Source organism: Physeter macrocephalus, chromosome 2 (assembly GCF_002837175.3).
Source record: "Physeter macrocephalus isolate SW-GA chromosome 2, ASM283717v5, whole genome shotgun sequence".
In the NCBI taxonomy this organism is placed as follows: Eukaryota; Metazoa; Chordata; class Mammalia; order Artiodactyla; family Physeteridae; genus Physeter; species Physeter macrocephalus.
The window spans coordinates 103,282,031-103,303,780 of NC_041215.1; the positions used below are offsets into that span (position 1 = coordinate 103,282,031).

Genomic DNA, 21,750 nt, shown 5'->3' on the forward strand with positions numbered 1-21,750 from the left:
TTTTAATATATTTCCTTTGTTTTTTTCTATGCATATAAGTGAAATTCTATATAATTGAGACTGTATTTGGCACTCTGCTTGAGTCACACAACATTGTATTAAACGCATTTTTGTGTCACTTGTTAAAAACATCATTTTAAATGACTATATACATTTATTTATTCTAACACAAGAAAAACTGGTGACTAATAACACTTCCTCTTGAACTCATAGTTTTTACATACTCATGACCCCAAAAATAACCAGCCAGAAAGGATTTTTGCTTATTTATTGTTCCGCATGTTTGTTCTTAAAATTTTCTTGTCAAAAATAAAATTTAATATAAATTTTAAAATAAATTTTAAATAGGAAGCAGGAAAAAGATAAGATATCCATTTACAAATTAAGTCAAATGTACACAGTGAGGAATCACGTTGCCATCACTGCCACCTCCCAGAGTCCACCAACCACCTTGGTAAGTACAAATAGCTACTTAATCAGTGAGATAAAGAACTCTCTTGACAATGCAGAGAGGCCCATGACTATTACCAAAAGCATTATGGAGCAAAGCTGAAAGGACGAAAAGGAAACAAGAAAGACAAATAAAGGGAGTGAAGAGTTTTAGTGGGGGAGGGTTACTGCAGAGCAGTTCCCTAGGTTAATACTCCTCTTCCAAAAGACTGGAAGACTACTTTTGATCCACATATATTGACCCATAGTTCCAACATATTACATAAAACGTGCTTGTTGTTCATTAGACTTTAGGCTACCAGTTCTGGAAAAAGCCAAGAGCTTGCCATCTTTAGGCTTTTTGCATATGCAAAACAGCAGGTCAGATGAATCCTGCCTCTCATATCCTGAGAATCACAGAGAGTAAATGGTATGTGTTCTGGGATACGGAGGGTTTAGGTCAGTTAAAAACATAATGCCCATGACTTATGACATTATCTTGTACCCTTACCCTCTCTTGGGTCCAAATATCTGGCTTCAAATCAAGAAGGTACTGTAAAATGGGGAGGTGGGGGGCAGGATTGGCAACCCCTAAATTCCATTTTAGTGGAATTTCTATCATTCTTTATAAGCAAATATTCTTTCTTAATAAAATCTCTTCAGCTCACCTGGAGGAAATGCCATCTCAGAAAAAGAAACTGACTATCCTATGCTCACAAGAACATGGGTATGCTGTCTCTCATTGGAACATGAGTATCACTCCAAAATAATGACATTGCTAATCTGAATACTATTCCAATTCAATTACTGAAGCTCTTTTCTGGTCATGTCAAAACGAAAAATCACATTTCAAGAGTCTCAATTTGTAAAATAGGCTCACGAAACCAGCTCTCCTTGAAGTTTAGTTTGGCCCAACTTTTCCAACACAGGAAGAAGAGGTTCAGAAACACTTAGTTTCTCTGCCACAAATGCATTTGCTAGCAGGTCACCCAATGACTTTCCCATCTTGGGGGAATTACCTAAACTAACAAACAAATAAAACCAAAACAAAACAAAAAACCAGACACATAAAACCTCAGGCCTCAGATATGCAGTCACATTTTGTTCTGCCTCCTTTTCTAGATTCCTCCCACTCTGCTGTTTCTCCAGCACATGAACGACCTGTCTTATCATGCATTCTGTTTCCTCTGTAATAAATATGCAACAAAATGCACAAGTGTGATGATCTGAATGACAACAAAGATCTAATACATTCATTTCCAAGTAAACAATTCCAAGTTTTTCCATTTACCCAAAACAGAGATCAGCAATCTAATTTAAAACAAAATAAACAAACTGTGATTTTCTTCCCCCTCTGTAAAATTATAGTACAGGACCTAGCGATAAAACCCTTGTTTACCTACAAAATAAACTATATCATGATCTAGAGCACCTTCAGGATGTTGATTCAACTTTTAAAAAGTGTAATATTTAGTCATTTTTAACCGTGGTTTTCAAAAACTTTGGGGAAGCAAATATTCACTTTTGACTTTTTTCTTCTTTAACCCTCCACTGTAGACCATATTTCTTGCTAGTGGATCTCACCTTGGTGAGCAGAACTCTCGGTCCACACCACTGAATGGAACAGTGTGGCTCCCTCGTGCAAACTTCCTGAGAGCCCCTTCCCTGAGCATGTGCCAAGAATCAAATCTTGGCCACTTAGTGCTCTGTGCTCCACACGTGAGCTCACGGCGTGTTGAGCAGCCATGCTAACTGAGATGGATAGCCCTGTCAAACAGGAAGCTGGCACACCAGGATGCAAGCAGTGGGATACAATGACCTTTACATTCAGAGAAAAATATCCCTAAAATGGCATGAAAAGTTTACGGTGGGGGAAGGAGGGGGGATTCTTTTATTTCATTTAGGTACATAGCATGAAATAAAAGCAGTGGTGCCCAGTATGCAATTTGCTCGGGATCAAATCTTGACTCCCTCACACAAGAAGGAAAGTTGTCGGGGAAAGGAAATGAATCATCCTTTATCACGCTGCTTTGAAAGCAGTGGACTCTACGATTCAGCTGTTATGTACTACTGCACCCAGACAGGCCAAGTGCTGGGATTCAGACTGCACTTCAACTCACAATAATCCACGGCCCTGGAAAAACATTCTTGACCTCCTGGTTTCAGATGAGTTGCTTTCTTGGTAGAACTAAGATAGAATTTGAATATTTAATTAAAACTTTTTTAAAACAGTAATAATCTGCTTACAAAATCAGAGTCAAGAGCTGGGGAATTTAAATCCCATGTCCTTGGTCACCATATTTTGTAACTTTTTATAAACTGTTTAATCTCTCATAGTTTCTTTCTCTCAATAAATAGAGGCTTGGACTAAGTTCTTAGGAAGTATATGAAGAGGAATTCATTTGAAAAAGTAGCAAAAATCCATGGCACATACACAAATGTTAAGTAAGGACAGTAATAAAGGAAATAAATATATGGAACAAGACCTGGAAGTCACTTGTTTCTATCCTTTAGTTCTAACCGTTATCATAATCTATACAGTTCAATAATTTCAGCTAAAAAACAAAGATAATCATTCCATTGGGTCAAAAATTTATTTCCCCATTCTCCAAGGTTTGGGGATATTTTTGCTATTTGTTTTGTCAATATCTGGCATAAAAGAACAATGGGCAACACAAGCTCACAATGGATTCCCCAGTGCTGTAAAATTCACACTGAAATAATGATGCAATTTTAATATTTAATTATATTTAATTAAATAGGTAAAATGAATTGATCACAAAGACACTGAGCATTTTTTTTTTAATGAATGGACCGCATCAGAACTACAGAGAGGTTTTCAAAGATACAAAAGTACAGTATATAAGAGGCATACATTTTTTTCTATTTAACTAAAAGCTGGTCATAATGTGCAAAAGCGGCAGGCCCAAAGCAATAAATAAATTTAGAAAACTGAAAGCTTATGATTCACATATTAAAGTTTGGATAAGTTAGGAGTCAAATGTCTCAGCACTCTGAGAATACCGACTTGGGGACTTAGAGAAAATAAGAGAGTTATTAATGCAACAAAACCCATGATGATCACTCTGAAATGCAAGTGATGGCTTGAAATGGGATTTTGGTGGCTCTAGAGGTACTGGTCAAATGCTTCCCAATGCAACCAGAAAACCAGACTCTCCATGAAACATCCTGCTGTTCACTGTTTGGGAAAGATGTTAGATGTAACCACTCTCCTCCGATCCCTGTTTGGAGAATTATTTCGGGGAACACACTCTTCCTCAAATCATGACACACCCGAGCCACAGGGAGGAGAGGGGAGACGCGAGAATACCTTGTGCCTGCGCCGCGGAGCTGTGGGAGTAGCCCAGGGCCAGGAGCGCGGTCTCCACCAGCTGGCTGAAAAGCACGTCCTTGCGAACCAGGACAAACTCCGCGTGTTCTTCCCTGTTGTCATATTCAAGAGAGCCGTCCAACTGCTCTACCACACAAAAGACCGGAATCATCAAACCTGTAGGGACAAAACCCAAGAGCAAAACACAAACATTACAAAGCAAACCCCAGTCATCATGAGAAGGGAGGAGACAATTATCATCTGTGGACAGTGGTTTGGATTAAACAAGTCTCTTAGTCAGATGGGCCTAATGGGAAAACTGTGGGGGTTTTTTCCTTCCATTATTACTATCAGACTGCAGCAGAATTGCCCCAAGCAGTGGCAGAAGCCCTCAGATTCTAGTCATTAAAAAGTGGAGCAGGGCTTCCCTGGTGGCGCAGTGGTTGAGAGTCCGCCTGCCGATGCAGGGGACACGGGTTCGTGCCCCAGTCCGGGAAGATCCCACATGCCGCGGAGCGGCTGGGCCCGTGAGCCGTGGCCGCTAAGCCTGCGCGTCCGGAGCCTGTGCTCCGCAAAGGGAGAGGCCACAACAGTGAGAGGCCCGCGTACCACAAAAAAAAAAAAAAAAAAAAAAAAAGGGGAGCACACCAATCAGAGGTGTCCTGACTGAGAGACCTCAAGTTCACAGCCGGCGCATAGGTGAGATCAAAGTGACCTTCCAGATCCTAGCATCCTCGTATCTATGGTCCTATCATTAACTATTAATCAGGACTAGTATTTTCAGATCAGATCTGCTTTTGTCTAGAAATGTTGTAAGATACCTAGTAATGGTCCTAAGCTATTATGTGAATATGTACAAGAAAATCAATAGGAATTTAAAAGAAGCCCCTCTTGTATCTTTTATTTTTTCTAAATCCTGGTAAACAGGCCATCAACTAACCTGAAAATACCCTGCTCATGTAAGTCTTAACTGACATTTAATTTATGTCAAAATATACATACAAATATGAAACTTTGTATTTTTAAAAAATTATTATTTTATATAATAACACCAGTTATCACTGGAAAGGAATATCTCTGCTTGGTTTTCAAAGAAAAGAAGTAAACTACCCTAAAGAATAAAGCAAATTAGTGTAGTTGAAAATCTGTTGAAATCTGTTGTCACTGAAATATTTCTCTCCTTTGTATCAATACGTGAAAAGCTAAAAATGTTTAATTCGCCAAAGGTGTTTTATAAAATGTTTTTTTTTAAAGTCATACAGGTATTTAAATCTAAACATAACCATGGCAAAAGAAGATCAAAGTTTTACCAACATACGAGTAATAAACATGGACTCTTGTCCTACATAATTCACACAAATTAGTATGTTACGGAGTAAGGATCTGCTCCAGGTCTTCTCTTTGTGCAAGAAAAATCAAAGGTTATGAAGGATGAGTGGGCAGGCAGAGAGATGGGGGAGGTGGAAGATGGGCTGTTCATGATGATGGCACTTCCCAATAAAAATAAGACCTCTGTATAAAATGACACGTGCAAGTATGGCCTCTCACACACAGAATGCAGAGGAGTTTCTCTAGAAGCCCCTCCCTGTTGCCCAGACCCTAGAAGCCTCCTGACTCACTCTGATCTGGAAAGCAGAGGGTGGGAACAGATACTCTGCAAACTACCAGGTCACAGATTTAGATTTTTCTTCTAAAGATAATACAGTGGTGAAACTGGTTCCCATGTGCTAATTATTATTATTAAAGATAGTAAGTGTTGGATGTAATTATTAAATATAATCATTATTAACAATAATAATACTCATTAAGAATTGTTATCATTAAAGATCACGGTAATTATTACTAAGCCTGCACGACAGACTATCAAGCCACACAATACCAGACCTGGGACAACTATTAACTTAGTGTTCACGCCAAGGAACAACAAAGCAGCATTATTGCCCATTGCTCATATACTATCCACGGTATAGACTCACGGAACATAGGAAATAAGGATGGAGCAGACTGATTGTTTTACATAAAGAGGAGAATTTAGCCTAGCCACATGGTGCCTTACAAAATATTTTTTTTAATTGTGACCAACACTGGCATATCAAATGCTTATTTACTTATATGTCTGGTTTATTACATTGCATGTAAGACATGTAGTGAATAATATAAAATAGATTCCCTCCAAATTATCTCTGTGGTCATTCATTTATCCAACTCTTACTCCCTGAACACCTACTGTGTGCCAGGTATCCCTCGCGGCTCCAGTGATACAAATGAAAACAAGCCTTACCTTGCTCCTGCCCTCAATGCAGTTGAAAAAGTGTTGTAAAATCTTCTAAGCAAGCATAATGGCATTTTATAGGACCCATTCATGAGAGTCCTTACCAGCAAGGAATAGCCCCCCTTTAGACCTTTTAACTCTTACATACTGGTTTGTCCAAGGAAGTAGGTTGATTTTTGTTTTTAATGATTTAAACGTAAGCACACATAAGGCCGTGCAGTCAGTGGTGCCATAAGCTACTTCACCACTAATACCTGTGTGTACATAAGTTTCAATGCTGAAAATCCATGTGCAGTTCCTAATGTCAACATCTAAGTGTCACTCATCTGGGAATCACAGATAAGACCTTTAAATGAATCCAGTTGCTCCACAAGCTATCATGTGTCCATTACTTAGGAACCATAAATCTTCCTCAAGTCTATGGTCAACTGAAAAAACTTAAGACCCCATTAATTTTTTAAAATAATATTAACAGTTCATGAGTTAGAGATGAAATACAATACTAAAGCACAAGGATCTATACCATGTAGAGATTTATGTTTTGAAAATGGCAATGACCAAAATATTTCCTAAATATTTTAGTTCAGTTGAGTAAAGGAAGCAATTGTTATGACATGACAGCAGTAACTCCTCAGTCAAAAAGCAAGCACCAGTCCCTCATAGGCAATCGCCTACTTTCAAAAAAAAGAAGGAAAAAAAAAAGGACTTTGAAGTCATTTATAAAACAAAACAGTATTAAGCAGAAGTGTATGATAATAGAATCTGTTCTGAAAGCACATATACATGTGATACCAAAAACGATCATAAACAGGTTATATTTAATGACTAAAAAATGTACCTTTTTCGAACTGGATCAAGCTGAACAATGAAATCTTTACAATGAAACGCAATTTTTACAAAAGAAGACAAAGGCAGAAAAAATAGATGCAGTTACTAGTGACAATGACAAGAGAAATGAAAACGAGTAAAACAGTACAATTGAAGTCAAATGTAAGGAAGAAGAAAATTAAGGCATAGGTTTTAAATGCCTTTAAAAACAGCAAATCCCTAGGAAAGAAAACTATAAAAGAATGAGTAGAAATATATATCAAAAAAATATATTTATCCATTTTGTCCCCCCATTCACTCCAGGAAAAAAGAGGGGAAAAAAAAGGAAGAAAAAGAAAAAAGTGACAATGGATGAAAGGATAGGGAGAGTATGTGGAAAGCACTTCAAAAGATAAAGAATGGGAATAATTAATAGATAAGTTCCAACAAAAGAATAACAGCAATAAAACTAAGCTGCATCTATAAAAATTCAGAAATGATCAAGAAGAAAAAGAAAGACACTCTTGTTCTAGCCCTATACCTATAGCTCATGGCATTATTTTTCTTTTATTGTAGCACAGACCCATCCTCAGACGATCAAGTAGAGAACTTTGAACCTTGTGATTATAAGCCTCGCTAAGCCTTTTACAATTGCAGGAGGTAAGCAAATGGTTTAATCTAGAGGACAGGCACACAGCCCTAGCCATTTGCTAAAAATTAAGAGCTGTCCTGACAATTGGGATAAATGGTTAATTCTGTTATCACAGAGGAAAAATAAGCAACGGGACTTTCTCTACTGGAAAAATGCGTTTTCCCAACTGTCATTAGTTATGATGCTCAACTGTCACTTTCGTTATGACATGATCTCTGAAGAAGCGCGCATAATGATGAAGCGTTAACCTGGTCTTCACCAGCACAGCCCTGGAAACAGAGGGAACAAAGGCGTGCGGGGAGAGGGCCGCTCTGCACCCGGGGGCAGGCACTCAGGTGGAGTCCCGGCACTGCCGTACTAACCTGTGGGAGTGACCCTGGGAAATTTACCTGACCTCTCTGAGGCTCAAAACTCCTCCCAGCTGAAATGCGAACAATAGCATCTACATCCTAGACTGGTTGTGACAATTAAACAGTGGAAGTTAGTTAAACTGTCTGACAGGTAGCCCTCAAATAATGAAACCTATCTGGTTTTCTTTTTTATAAATTTATTTATTTATTTTTGGCCGTTGTGGGTCTCCGTTGCTGCGCGCCAGCTTTCTCTAGTTGCAACAAGCGGGGGCTACTCTTGGTTGCGGTGCACAGGCTTCTCATTGCGGTGGCTTCTCTTGTTGCGGAGCACGGGCTCTAGGCGCACAGGCTTCAGTAGTTGTGGCACGCGGGCTCAGTAGTTGTGGTTCGTGGGCTCTAGAGCACAGGCTCAGTAGTTGTGGCGCACGGGCTTAGTTGCTCCGCGGCATGTGGGATCTTCCCAGACCAGGGCTCGAACCCGTGTCCTCTGCATTGGCAGGTGGATTCTTAACCACTGCGCCACTAGGGAAGTCCCTATTTGGTTTTATTTTTACAAAATCAGTATTAATACCACTTTACGGAGGACACAAAGAGACCAATCATTTTTTTCAGGGTCCATAATCAATGCTCATGATACTTCCTAAAAAGCATTTCTTCAGAATAAAAATTATACTAATAATCACTGAATGGCCTAATTACTGAAGATGCAAATAATAAAGTCTTAAAATGTTCAACAGGCCCCACAGCAAAAGGGTGAAAGTGTTAAAAGCACCATACTTTATATTCTAAAATATATTCTAAAATTGCCTGTCCAATTCAGGAGCCACAAGTGGTGACGGAGCACTTGAATGTTGACTAGTCCTGCGTTGAGATGTGGCGTGTGACATACACGCTCAATTTCAACAATTTAATACCAAAAAATAATTATATTTAACACAAAAAAATTTGTATGAACTGCATATAGAGATATTTTAGATACACTGAGTTAAACAACATGTATTATTAAAATTAATTTCACCTGTTTCTTTACCATTTCTTTAAAAGAAGCTACAAGAAAATTTAAAATTATACACGCGGCTCTTACTACATTTCGATCAGACAAAGCTGCTCTAAGCAATCTGCCAAATACCAACATATACAACGGTTTTTCTGACGCAGGATAAATACACCACAAACTGATAAGCAGGACAATTGTGCGATTGTCTTGATGCCCCTCACTTATCTTTCCTCTGTGTTCCAGATCTTAGGAGACTTGAGTACAGATGTATTCTTGGTTAAACTCCAATATCTAACGTGATATCTTCTCCGCATCACTGAGCAAATTGTAGGCTATTGTTTTATTCCTAATTATATTAATCCAACTTCTTTATTGAAGAAAGGCTTTTTTCCCCCTTCCCTTCATTTTAGAGAACAGTTACAGCGTTCAGGAAATGACAAGACACTGGCATGAATGTGACCCAAGGAACAAGTACTCTTTAATGGGCTAGATCTAACCTAACAGAGAAAGATGAAAGAAGGTCCAGAGGCGGGGGTCTAGATGACAGGGTTCTATCACCTTCTGCAAAAGCTGGACACAGAACAACACTCTCAATTGTACAGCGCCTCCTAAGTCATCATGTACTCTGACATACATACTTACCTTTGTTTCCTCCCCACGTTTACCCTGTGGGAGGGTTATTATTACTCTCATCTGATAAATGAGGAAGCTGAAACTACAGGAAAATAAGTAAGATGTCCAAAGAAACCAAGAGAGGAAAGAGTAGAGCAGCTCCGATTAACCAACTTTAAATCCCAAGCACGCAGCTTTCTTGGGCATCGAAAACAACACTCCAAAGCCCATGTCCACAGAAATCTAAAGGCGTGGGCTTTTAGTAAAGGACCGTTCACCACACTTGCTGTGTCCAGTGGGTGACCTGCGTCGCTTGTAAGTGAATTTACCTTTCAATGGCCTATCACCTGTCAGGCACTGTGCTGGGCACAGAGGAGGAACCAAACACAGATCCTGCCCTTCAGTCACTCACAGACAAAGAAAGGCTCAAATAATGGGTCCTTCTCTAGTGTGGTGCACACGGGCTCCGGGCTCCTCCCCAGCCCCTTTGCCTCCTGGGTCCACCTTCATTCCTGGACCTGCCCCCTGAATGACAGGAGCCAGTCTGAGATGACAGGAGGCCAGCCTTTCTCCTCCCCTCTTTTAAAGGGCTCCTAAAACCATCTGTTTCCAAAAGAAAGGCAGCCACAGGGCCCACTCCCTTCCCTCGGGCTGGCAGTAGATCTGGTTCTATTACCTGAGAAGGTCCCTGGGCTAATTGAAGATTACAAAGGCTTTAGGGCAGAGTCTCTCATATATATCTGTTCTTTGTATAAAACTGAACCTGGAGTAAAACATCAGGCTCAGCAACCACCACAATCGATAAATCATAGAACCCCAGAAACACTGAAACAAATTCTGCCCCGGAAACCAAGTGAATAATACAGGGTTTTCCAGAGGACTGGCAGAGAAAGGAGTGAGGGGTGGCAACTATCTTTTCTATTGCAAATGTACTAGAAAAACAAAACGACCACTTCCTTGCTCTATAACCTCATGTCCTCTCCCTCTCTGTCTCTGTTTCTCTCAGAAACGCACAAGCACACACTCACATTCACACACACACCCTGCGTCACAGACAAGAATAGAAAGAACTCGCCAATATTAACCTCTAGATGCTTCCTCCCACCCTAAAACAATAAAGGCAAGTTGGAGCGCCAAGAATTGCTACCAGAAATAGAAAGAAAGGATAGGGTGTTCCTCACCTCCTTCTTGGGGTCCCAAGCAAAATTTCAAAATGGATCAAGTGTGTCTTCCTTACTCTTCTTTTCTGCCCCTGCTCTTCACTCCCAGGGACTAACCTCCTGAGCTCTGGTGGCCCCAGGCTCCACATTCCTCTCCAGCCTCCCATTCCCCCAGGGGCTGAAATTCCAAAGAGATTAATAGATAAAAAGATGCTACACTTCACTGTTTTAATGGCTTGGTAGTCCCTTAATTTCCTCAGATATATTTTCATTGTAAAAGAAGTACATTGTATCCCACATTAACTTCTAATGGAAAGAATTTCAGGTACTGTCATAAAGAAAAACATGCTTTCCCCAGTCTTGGCGGGGAGAGAGAGCAAAAACATCTGGGGGCAAAGGAGCCACCCATAGGTGGCCCAGAGGACCTCCAAGCTCCCCTAAACTGCTCCACTTTCCAAAGTTCCTTTCTGTCTTTTGCTTTTGAACTACAGATTCTCAGAAGGATTCATTCGTTTTCGTTGTTGGTTTTGTTTTTAACTCTTCCCGAAGAGGAAGCAGGAGCTGAGACAGAGGTGGGACAGCTGAAAGTCCTGGGTCGTTCACAGGTGGAGGACCAGTCAAACCTACAATTATGGGAAAGGCAAAATGCGCTTCATAATTACTCTAAGTGCAAACGAAGCCACAAATGCAGAAATTCGATCTCCTGTTCATCCATGACCCAGTTGCTTAGACCTGAGAGAATTAGGCCTCCAAATAAACTTTTAACAATATAGCTCCTTGATGCCACTTCCTCTATGGGGAGGTGGGGAGAGGGTAAGACTACCAAGAAATATTTTATTTTCAGAAATCTCTCTAGTAAAACCAGACACTACTGTGCAGCCCCTGGGGCAGATCTTAACTTTGGAAGATAAGAACAAAGAAATAGGCCAGGGGTAGGGATGGCCTAGTAAACTCTGGTCCTCTCACATATCACCTCAAAGGCTCAAATTGGGTTTAAAGTGGTAGGGAAGGGAGATGGGTTCTGGTCTTCCAGACCTCTGATTCCAGGCCTGTCCCCAAACTGGGAGGCCACAATTCAACCTGAAGTCAGATCTGAAGGCTGAAGGATAAACTCCAGGTCTCTCAATACTCTTATAGAAATGCAGTGGCAGGATCAAGTTGGCCTGGCAATCTGCAAAAAAGGATTTCACAGGCACGCAGGAGGCACAGTGCGGCTACTTATCTAAACAAAAATGCCTGAGCTACACCTGGGAACACAGCCACAGCAAGCCTGACCCAAGGAACTAAATTTCCAGCTGTCAGCAATGTCCAGTTAGAGTGAACGAGAGGCCGGTCTTTTCCTCCTCCAACATGAACTGGACTTAGATTTAAGTCTTCACCCTCCCACTCTCCCTTCCACTCCCAGGCTGACCTGCAGCAGGCCCCAGAGGAATGTTTGTTTATTGTAACAAAATGCTAATTCCACCTAGACATTAGTAACCACCATTCATAGGCAGTGTTGGTTCTGGAAGTCCCATGACTCCCTAGCCACCTAACTTGTCCACATCACTTTGGCCCTACTACACAGCATCCAGCATTGGTAGACAAGGAAAGCTTTCTAGGAAAGGATCTGCACAGGTGGATTCAGGAGCTCACTCCATGTTCTCCGGGGGAAGCGCACCAGACCACAGGGCCCTGCATGACCACTGTCCACAGAAATTGTTGGTTTATCACCACGAAGGCATCACAGTCAACTGGCGTAGGACTCTGTTGGGTAGCCAGCACTGTGCTCTGTGACTGTGCACATCCTGCAGCCCTGGGCATCTTATCTGCAGTCCTACCCATGTCCTGCACTGAAGGACTGCGGCATCTCTTCTAAATGTAGTAACTACAGAGAGACAAAATGTTTACTGATCCCAGAATCAAAAAAAAAATTTAAGAAAAAGAAAAGAAGTAGAATATGCAAGTTTGTGTATCACAGAAGAGTTCAAACATATGGCATACTGTGTAAGTATCCCCAAGTTCAATACTAAATTCTTGAGGTTCTTTTCTCACTGGGTTAGAAATGCATATATTACTAGTAAGCCTTCAGACTCAATGGCATGCTGAAATGACTGTACCATAATTCATCAACATCAGGATTTCCTTCCTCCGTTAAGTAAAATTTTATTCTGGAGGTTTCTGGGAGGATAATTTTTAAAATAGTATTGAACTAGAGATGTACTTGCAGCTCCCTTCATTCTTATTATCCTCTCTGGAAAAGCTATTTGCAACTCAGAGCCCCAGGAGTCAAAAAAGGAGTTAATAAAAATTATCTTTATACTAACATTTGCTTCATCATCTCAGGTTTTGAGCTCTGCCTTAAATGTTATTTTATCTAATTTAATAATTAAAATAAAAACCCTTGATTAATTTCTCCAGTGTAGTGGTAAGGAAAGCTTAACTGTACTGAGGTTCTCTAAGCAAGGAATTAATAAAGGAATCAGGCACTCGGCTCTCAATAAGACAAGACTACCCAGATTTCTAGTGGGAATATTTCAGAGCACAAGCATGTTTTCTTTGGGGACTTTAACTCACCAAAATTATTAAAAATTGAGATCAAACACTGGTGCAAAGCCCCAAAGGAAATCATACTAGAGTGGAGAGATTTTTATCAAATAAAAACCTGAAAAGGTAAAGTTTTATAGTGAAAAATAAAGACTTTCTCCCTTACAAGAGGAAATCCTGCTGTCTATGTTTAGGGTTCAAACAGCAAAAGATATATGGATGTTTAATAGATGTATAAAGATCATCACTGTGAAATGAATGCAGATTTCACAAGGCCGAGCTTAAAAAGACAGGCAGCCATTACCATCCTTTCCCAACCACTAAAAGCCACTCTCATTCTTATACCCAACAAATGCCTCCACTGAGATGTAACAGCAACCAGGTCCTTGAAATGGCTAACACTGGGAGAAGAAAAAGAAAAGAACAGGAGGAGAGAGCAAGAAAGTCAAAATCATGCTGTGTGTGCTGCAGTTCCCTAAGGGTACACTGGGCTCTCTGGATGGCAATACATAGGATATTATTATTGTGACTGAGATGAAGTTAATAAAACCCAGCATACAGACTGGGGAAACTCGGGTCCCCACTGATGGAATACTTCCCACACAAGATATTTTAAGCTTATATGTACCTGTGCAATTTATAGCAATTACTTAAATAAGAAAAAGAGAACAGAGAAAACTATTATATTGTTTTTTTTCACGTTATGATTCTAAGACATCCCCTTTATAATTTATATCATTTCCAAAAGACACTATTAAGTTTGAGATTAAAAAACCAAAGAGACCATTTCAGCCACTGCACGTAAATCCATTGAAACTCTTATTCTCATTCTTAATGTTATCTAAAGGATACCACCCAACCAAAGGAGGAATGTTATTCCATTTTTAACTATCTTTGAAAAGTGTCACAAAACCCCTTTTTTTTTTCTCCTGGGAAAAAAGAAGTCATAAATCTTTATCCTAAAGAAAATGTAAGTTTCTACCTTCCTTAAAGCACAGAAACCCTGGAAGAGCACTGTACTATTTTAAATTGGGGGTAATCCCAGACATGGAATATCTCAACCTCAGAAAGATTTCATTCTCCCTAGATTCCCTGGATTCACAAGTTCTTTAACTCTAGAGTAATTTCTGAGCCATAAAATGAAGCATCTTAGTATAGCTTCTCCCCATCCCGAGAGGCCACAATTTCAAAATAGTTCTCACCTCACAAGCTCAACACAAAGTAACAGAAAGACAAGGCAAAGGCTCTTTTTCAAAATTTGCATTAAAGGAGAAAGGGGTTCTTTTGGAGGTTAACTCAGAGGTGTAGGCTTAGGCTTGTGGGTGAACTCCTCACCTGCCTGCCATACTGACAGCAACTATGTTATCTTAACACCATCACTGCCCAGGTCCAGGTAAAGATGATAAAAGAAACTATACCTAACAGCTTCGGTGACTATAGGTTCTTTTCTTTATTTTGCTAATAGAAGTAGGATCGACAAACAGATATGTTTTCAGAGAGCAAGACTGTGTTGATTACATACATGAGAGCCTGGCTGTGAGAAAGACGACTTCACTGACTCACAGCAAAGGAAGAGCTGCGTCTCAGAAGCCTTCCTTGGTTAAAAAGGAAGCAGGCCTCAAACCTGCTTTCAAGCTATACATCAATCTTCAATATAATTATGTTGGACAGAATATAACCTCTCGTCAGTTAACTTGTTTACAATAAATGCTTAGTTTGGGTACATGGACTATATTTCAGTCTTATAAATATCAAACGCAAACCTACAACACTCCCATTATGGGGCTGAGAATTATCTTCCTATAAATCTTTTTATTGGGGGACTGAGGGAATTACTTTGCAGCTTGTTTTCCAATAACCACTTGGAACAATGTGAAAAGAGGTACATTTATACTCTGACCCTATGCTAATTGGAATTCTATACATTTCCATGGGACAGTGTGCGGTATCAATTCTGAATATGAAGGTCAGCCCCCGGACAGTTTTGCCATGGCAGCAAAAATATACACACGCAGCAAAATGGTTCTTACTGAAGTCATGGCATTCTCCTCCAGTTCTTTTTCTCCTCCAGGTCTCTTGGGAACTAATGACCATTTGTGACGGCATTGGCAGGCTTTCAATAGTAAGCTCTAGTTTGGGGGGCGGTGGGGTTTGGTTACAAGTTACCTGTAAAAACGTGCTGAAGGCTCAAGCTTACTATATGAATGGACCTGTAAATAGAGGGAGTTGTGCTGAATATTACCTGGAGATCCATTTGAGAAGGAAAAAAAATCAGAATCACCTGGTTTGCCCTTGTAAAATGTCTTTACTTGGGTCTTAAATGTGTAATAACTTCCCTTTCAGTGAACAATTTGCTCCTCTTATAATACTGCTCCTCAATAATGAAGGGTGTTTGGTCATCTAATACCACATCTGCCAAACCTACATACGGGACAAAATCTTGTCTAAATGGAGCCTGGTAAGCTGAAAGCCAGCAAAGCTTCAGGAGAACCCTGGCTTAGCCTCACTCTCCTCCATGAGCGATTTCCAGGCATGCATTCTTCCTAGCGTTCTGAACGCTTTCTGGTTTGCAGATCATGACAACTGATCATCACAGGGTTTCCTCAATTGTTTTTTAATTTCACAATTACCTTGTAATCAGATTCCTATAATAACTCAATTTTAACATAGTATTAATATCATATATTTAAAAGATCATTTTAAGAATCCTAGTTTAAGTATATTTTCCAAAATAACTAATGGTGGAAAATTTAGTCCCTTTATTACTTAATACTGAGATCCCAACTTCTTTCCTCCTAGTCAATGCTATAATTTCAGGTGACATAAAGAACTTTTCACATCTCTCAGCTTCTAATAAATAAGACAGGTAACTGATTTTTAAGTTTCAAGGGTTCTCAAATATAATTTTATTAAAAAAAATTTGCCACATGACTTTAGTATGAGAGAGAGGAAAAATATTTTCATTGAATTAGCAGCCTCACAGATCTTTTTTGTTAATATCAAAAGCACTTGTTTGCAATATGAACTAATGGAAAATTGTTAAATTCACCTAAAATAATCACTTCTTTTTTTGATTTAAATAAGTCCTTTTAAAACCTTGACTATTTAACTGCTATTTACTTAGGGGAGGGGAGACATGGAGAAGGTGACTGTACGAAAAAAAAAAATAGGTTTTTTTTTTTTTGATTGTACAACAAAAATTCCCTCCAAGGCAAAAAGACATTATGCCAAGTTCCTCCCAGAATTAATGTTTAGGTTTAAATTATAAAGCCCAGAAAAAAAACAGAACCACTAATAGACCCTTAAAGCTCGTGGCATTCGTTGGTGATGTTAGGTTAGGTAAATGTTAAAACTGAAAAACCTTTTGCTGACAAAAGTATTTTAATGAAGGCACTATTAACTAGACTCTCTAAACTGAATTTAAAAAAAAAAAAAAAAGCCTTTTGAGCTGTATGACATAAATTCCAGTCTGAAAGGGATTATGCTTGGGACAATTCTGGGATCATGAGACCCCCACCAGGAAGTGTTTACTGCCTATCTTATTCCTTTCATTTTGCTCTCAGGAAGGTTTTTAAATATTGAACCCAAGAAAACTCTTAGCTACAGACCAAAGAAACAGTCTCCTCTAACTCTGTCAACTAAGTCCAACCTTGGGCTCCAGCTGCTTTGATGGCCAACACCATTTGCGGTTTTAGTATCCCCACAACAAGCAGGGGTTAACTCCACTGTCTGGGCTAACTCCACTGTCATCACCCAAGTTTCCAGGCACACGCAATTCTATGAATAGAGTAAGAAATACAGCCTAGGGTGAAAGAACGCTAGCCACTGATTTCAGCGGCTGCCAGCCAGCTCGCTCCAAGTTGCTGAAAGCTCTACTCTGGGTAATGAGGGCTGGAGGTTCAGCATTGTGAAGGATTATCGATTCAATGGTTCCAATGATTGCAGATGGAGGCCAGAGCCTGTGCATCTCAGGTGACAGTCTATGTCACCTACATGAATGTCAGGTGATGTGTCCATGTGGAAACTCGGGGTCCCCAACAACCCCACATGAACCGAGAAAAAATAAAGGTGCTCATTATTCACCTTCAACTTTCTCCCTCCCCTTGAGCCAGGGGAGGAAGAACAGCAGATCCAGGGACCACACCTAACCCTTACTTTGCAGGACTTTGTAACAAGAGGAACATTCATTACTTTTTACTTCCATTTACATAGATGAAAAAAAGAAAGAGAGAGAGAGAGAGAGAGAGAGAGAGAGAGAGAGAAAGAGAGAGAGAAGGTAGTTACACCTCAGGTAGAATATAAGAAACTGATTTCCCGTCGTAAACTGTATATGAAGACAAATCAGTGAGCGCTTCTCATGTCTCCTGAGCAACTACCTCCCGGGGGCTCCTCTCTGAACTTCCCAGGGAGGAGCAAGAACCAAATGGTCTCTCCCCAAAACAGATTTTAGCTAATAAATACAGCAAAGTAAGTGAAAAGTACTTGAGTTATTCTGCATCTTCTTCAAGACTAAAAATTTGTACGCTGTGTGACAGGTCCCCCTCATTTTTCTTAATGATGTTTTTATTATTCTTTCACTCAATTAAAGCAGAAATGGATATTGCATCTTCTGACTGTATAATTGTTATTATAATCTGTTTTCGATCACTGCTTGGGAAATGGGTCCGAAACAACATAAACTCTCCCCTGCCTCAGAAGGCATGTCATTTTCTTTTACTACGACACTTAAAGAGACATTTATCATGCCGCTGTGTTAGCATCTTTGGGTTATGACTAAAGAAAGCTCTTGCTCTGTTAACCAAAAAGAAATAATAATAATGTTTTGAAAACATTGCTATTTGAAGAGTTTTGATATGAATGCGTTTTCCTTACAAGCTATCAATTTTTGCTTTTCTTATATGTATATATAAATAACTGGAACAAACGCAAGAAAAACATGCAATTTTAATACGGGGAATAATCAGGAAATTTGAAAAGCAATCTTAGTCCATAATAAAAGAATGGATACACTTGCTTTCTACCCAAATTTTTTTTAAGTAAAAAATATTTTTAAAAGAAATAAAAAGATATCTGTGCTTAACATTATGAAATTAAAATTGTTTCTATGAAAAGTGAAAATCACCTCTGTCAGATCTTAGTGCTTTGGAAAACATTTTCTCTAACTAGAGTCTCTATTAACTTTGTACATATCTGTGCAAGTCTTCAACAAAACAAAGAAAGTCACTGAGCTGCTGTGCACATTTCAATAACTGTGCAACCATCAGTAGGCACCAAACATTTACTCTGGTGTGAAATGCACCCCTTTTCATATACAGTAGCTTGAAGGGTTTCCCCTTAACTTTTTAATCTTTTTTGTTACGTTATGCTATAGTTTAACAGCCCACTGTGCTAAGGTAGAACTCCATTCCAATGATAAGGCAACTAGTTAAGGGCAGAACCTAATCTGCCTCACCCACTAGCCAACAGTAATAATACTGGGAGCAATTAAAATGGAAATATACATCCCCCAGAGAGTTTTACTACCCTAATGTGTCATAAACACAAATAATATTCTTAGTACAATATAAGACTGCCATAATTTGCTCATAACTTTATTGCAAGGTTCAAATTCTTGAAATTTCTACTAAGGATTTTTCTTCATTTTAAGCATTTGTCAAACTAATAACTATAATATTCACTAGTTTATTTAAAAATTTTTTAAAGGTATACACATCAATTAAAAATGGAAAAAATATACACCATAAACCCAATTGCCATAATTGTATATCTATGGCACATTTACTCCATTTTAGGTCATTTTTACCTGGTTAATAAAAAATCTGGAATAAGTAAAACTTTGCAAATGAGAAGCCAAAGACGAGTTGTAGAAGACAATTTCTGATGCAGCCTTTCACTGCCTCGTAATTATACTGATTTTACCACAATTTTTAAATCACTTGCTATTAAACAGCAAAAAAATTCTGTTAATTGAAAGCAAAAAAAAATTATATGTATAGATGGAGTTCCATGATTTTGAAAACTCCACCACAGAGCATTTCTACATAAACACTATATAGCATGAAGTCCTTGTGGGGCTTGTTTCATGTAAAAGAAGAAAATAAATGTTTGGTTGCTCACTGACTTCAGAAAATAAAGAAAATCACACACTATAGAGGCCACATCTGTACTTTTTTGGAAATCTGTAAGTCCTCAGCTGGCTTTTGTTTTAACTCATACCTCAATTCCACTCAGGGCGGTCTACTTTGACTTTGAAATATCTATCACATTACCCGTAAGTAGTAGGATGATGAATCCTTTGTATATAAAAATCAATTTTTAACACATAGACATTTCCAAAACTCTGTTGCACCTTAAAATAAAAGGAATTCACGGCTCTCCACATTGACACCCTAAATTAAGGATGGAGAGCAGTGGTAATTGGAAGTGAGAAAGGCCCAATACAATCAAAGTCAGCAGAAGGAAATCACTCATTTTTAAATCGCTATAAAGAAAACAAAAGGCAAACTCTCTTCTTCATTTTTTGAGCTAAGCATAAATGTCTCCTACTTGAAACCATTTTTAGTTCTTTTCTTTTTCTCTCTCTCCCTCTCCCTGTCCTTCCTTCCTCCCTTCCCTGCTTCCTTCCTTCCTTTCTTTCTTTCTTTCTTTCTTTTTTTCCAAAAAGTAATGAGTTAAAATGTATGAGTTAGATCCAACATTTCACTGCTGTTCTTATTCTTGGGGAGTTGGGGGGGAGGGGGAACTTGCTGCCAAAGCTTCAGAAAAGAGAGTTTAGGCTGCTAATTTTCCGTTCACAAAATCTAAATTCCCCTTATGCATCTCACACAACTCATGAAATAATATGTAACAGTATTATATCACTGCAAATTGAGACATTTTTATCAAAATAAAGAGTGATGATGCCAACATTTCATTTGTCATTTCCCACTTGTCACTTTCCACTGACAAACTGTTACACATACAACTTTTGTCAAATGCTCCATCCTTAAATATGTTCCAAAATGCCATTGTATCTCAGCATTCATGTAAGGAAGATAGTAAAACTATGTTACCACACATTAGTTACACAGGTTAAAAAAAAAAAGCCTACTTATTAGGTAAAAGCATATAAATAACTTTATTTACATGCTATGTAAGATAAAGTTTGGCTTCCTGAAATGAAATAAACTATGTACATGTTTTTTGCACCTAATGTGAGATTACTAGTTATAAAAAACATTTTTAATGATGAGAAATTGTCATTTTGCTCTATACTGGAAACATAGTTTTCTACCTTATTTTCAGTCAAAAAAAAAAAGAAACCTAAAAACTCTAAAAAGACCAAAGAAAGTAATACAATTTGAAATTCATCTAACTCTATCAATTTGTCTTTTTTGTATATCATATAAACTGTCTCCACATTGAATCTTAAAAAAAAAAGAGTTTTAAATTACCAAAGTAGCACCACCAAATTTGACTGCTTACCAGATACTCCTTGTCAGATATACCAAATAATTACCGTGTCTTGCCTGGAATAAAACTGATTTCCATATTCTTAAAATAACTCAAAATTAATATTCTTAGATATCTAATAAATTATGATTAGTCTGTTTCCCTCCCTAGAGAGATAGATAGGCAAAATATATACACACATTCACACAAGGAGAAAAGAATTAACACAGGATATCTAATATGTACAGACTGATAGTCACAACCCCCTGAAAAAAGAGGATACTGCTTATTGTCTGCAGTGGTTAGAAAAAAGATGCCTTAAGGGACATCTATGTAGTTCTAACACACACACACACACACACACACACACACACACACACACACACACACATTTCACTGCAGATGATCTTGAATATATAATGGTCAGTGGGGTTTCTACTGATGGAATATAAGGCTTCCAAAATTACTCAAAACATCAAATTATGCTCAAGACTTTGAGGGGCGGATACCCTATGTTCTGTTTAATGTGTATGTTCCATTGCATATATTTTTTTAACCAAGTATATCTTTATTTTAATAACAGGCCAAGGACTGAAAACACTTTAGAGAGGGCTATTTTTCTACCTCAGCAAAACTACAGAGGACATGCTAGATTGTTGGATGACCCCAAAGCCTAAGTTCATTCTATTTAAAAGATCTTAAACCCTTAAAAAAAAAAAAGAAAGTGGAGTACAAGACCGAAATACAACCTTTTCACTTTTAAAGCAATAACATGAGTCTTCCCTACAAGCAGAATGGTATACAACCTAGGTTAAAATGAATTAAATGAGTTTTCTCCATTTTGCCTATGTTGACAATATGTTTCAAATTTCTAAATATTTTATACATTTCAATAGGTCAATATCTATACTCTTTCCTATCTGCCCTCCTTTCAAAAAGTAAAACATCTCTCTACAACTGCTCAAATGGTGACTACACCTGACCTGAACTGCATTTCTTTTGCTCTTATTATCTAAAAGGAAACGTTCCACATGCAGACAATTAAACTAACTGTTGTTGTAGACAGTGTTCAGCTCTAAATGAGGCCCTGCGCAACAATCATGATCACATTTGCTTCCCTATTTGAGTACATCAGTGTGTATTGCATAATGATTTTTTTCCCCTTGCAACAAGACAGTTATGT

The 21,750-nt window shown here is 38.6% G+C and overlaps 1 protein-coding gene across 1 annotated transcript in view; it reads right to left on the reverse strand.

The window, feature by feature from the left end:
- Positions 1-21,750, reverse strand: part of SATB2 (SATB homeobox 2) — a 200,920-nt gene that overhangs the window by 174,956 nt on the left and 4,214 nt on the right. The window contains exon 2 of the mRNA XM_024124589.2: positions 3,761-3,937. Coding sequence (XP_023980357.1) covers positions 3,761-3,937 — 177 coding nt within the window. The remainder of the gene's footprint in view (positions 1-3,760; positions 3,938-21,750) is intronic.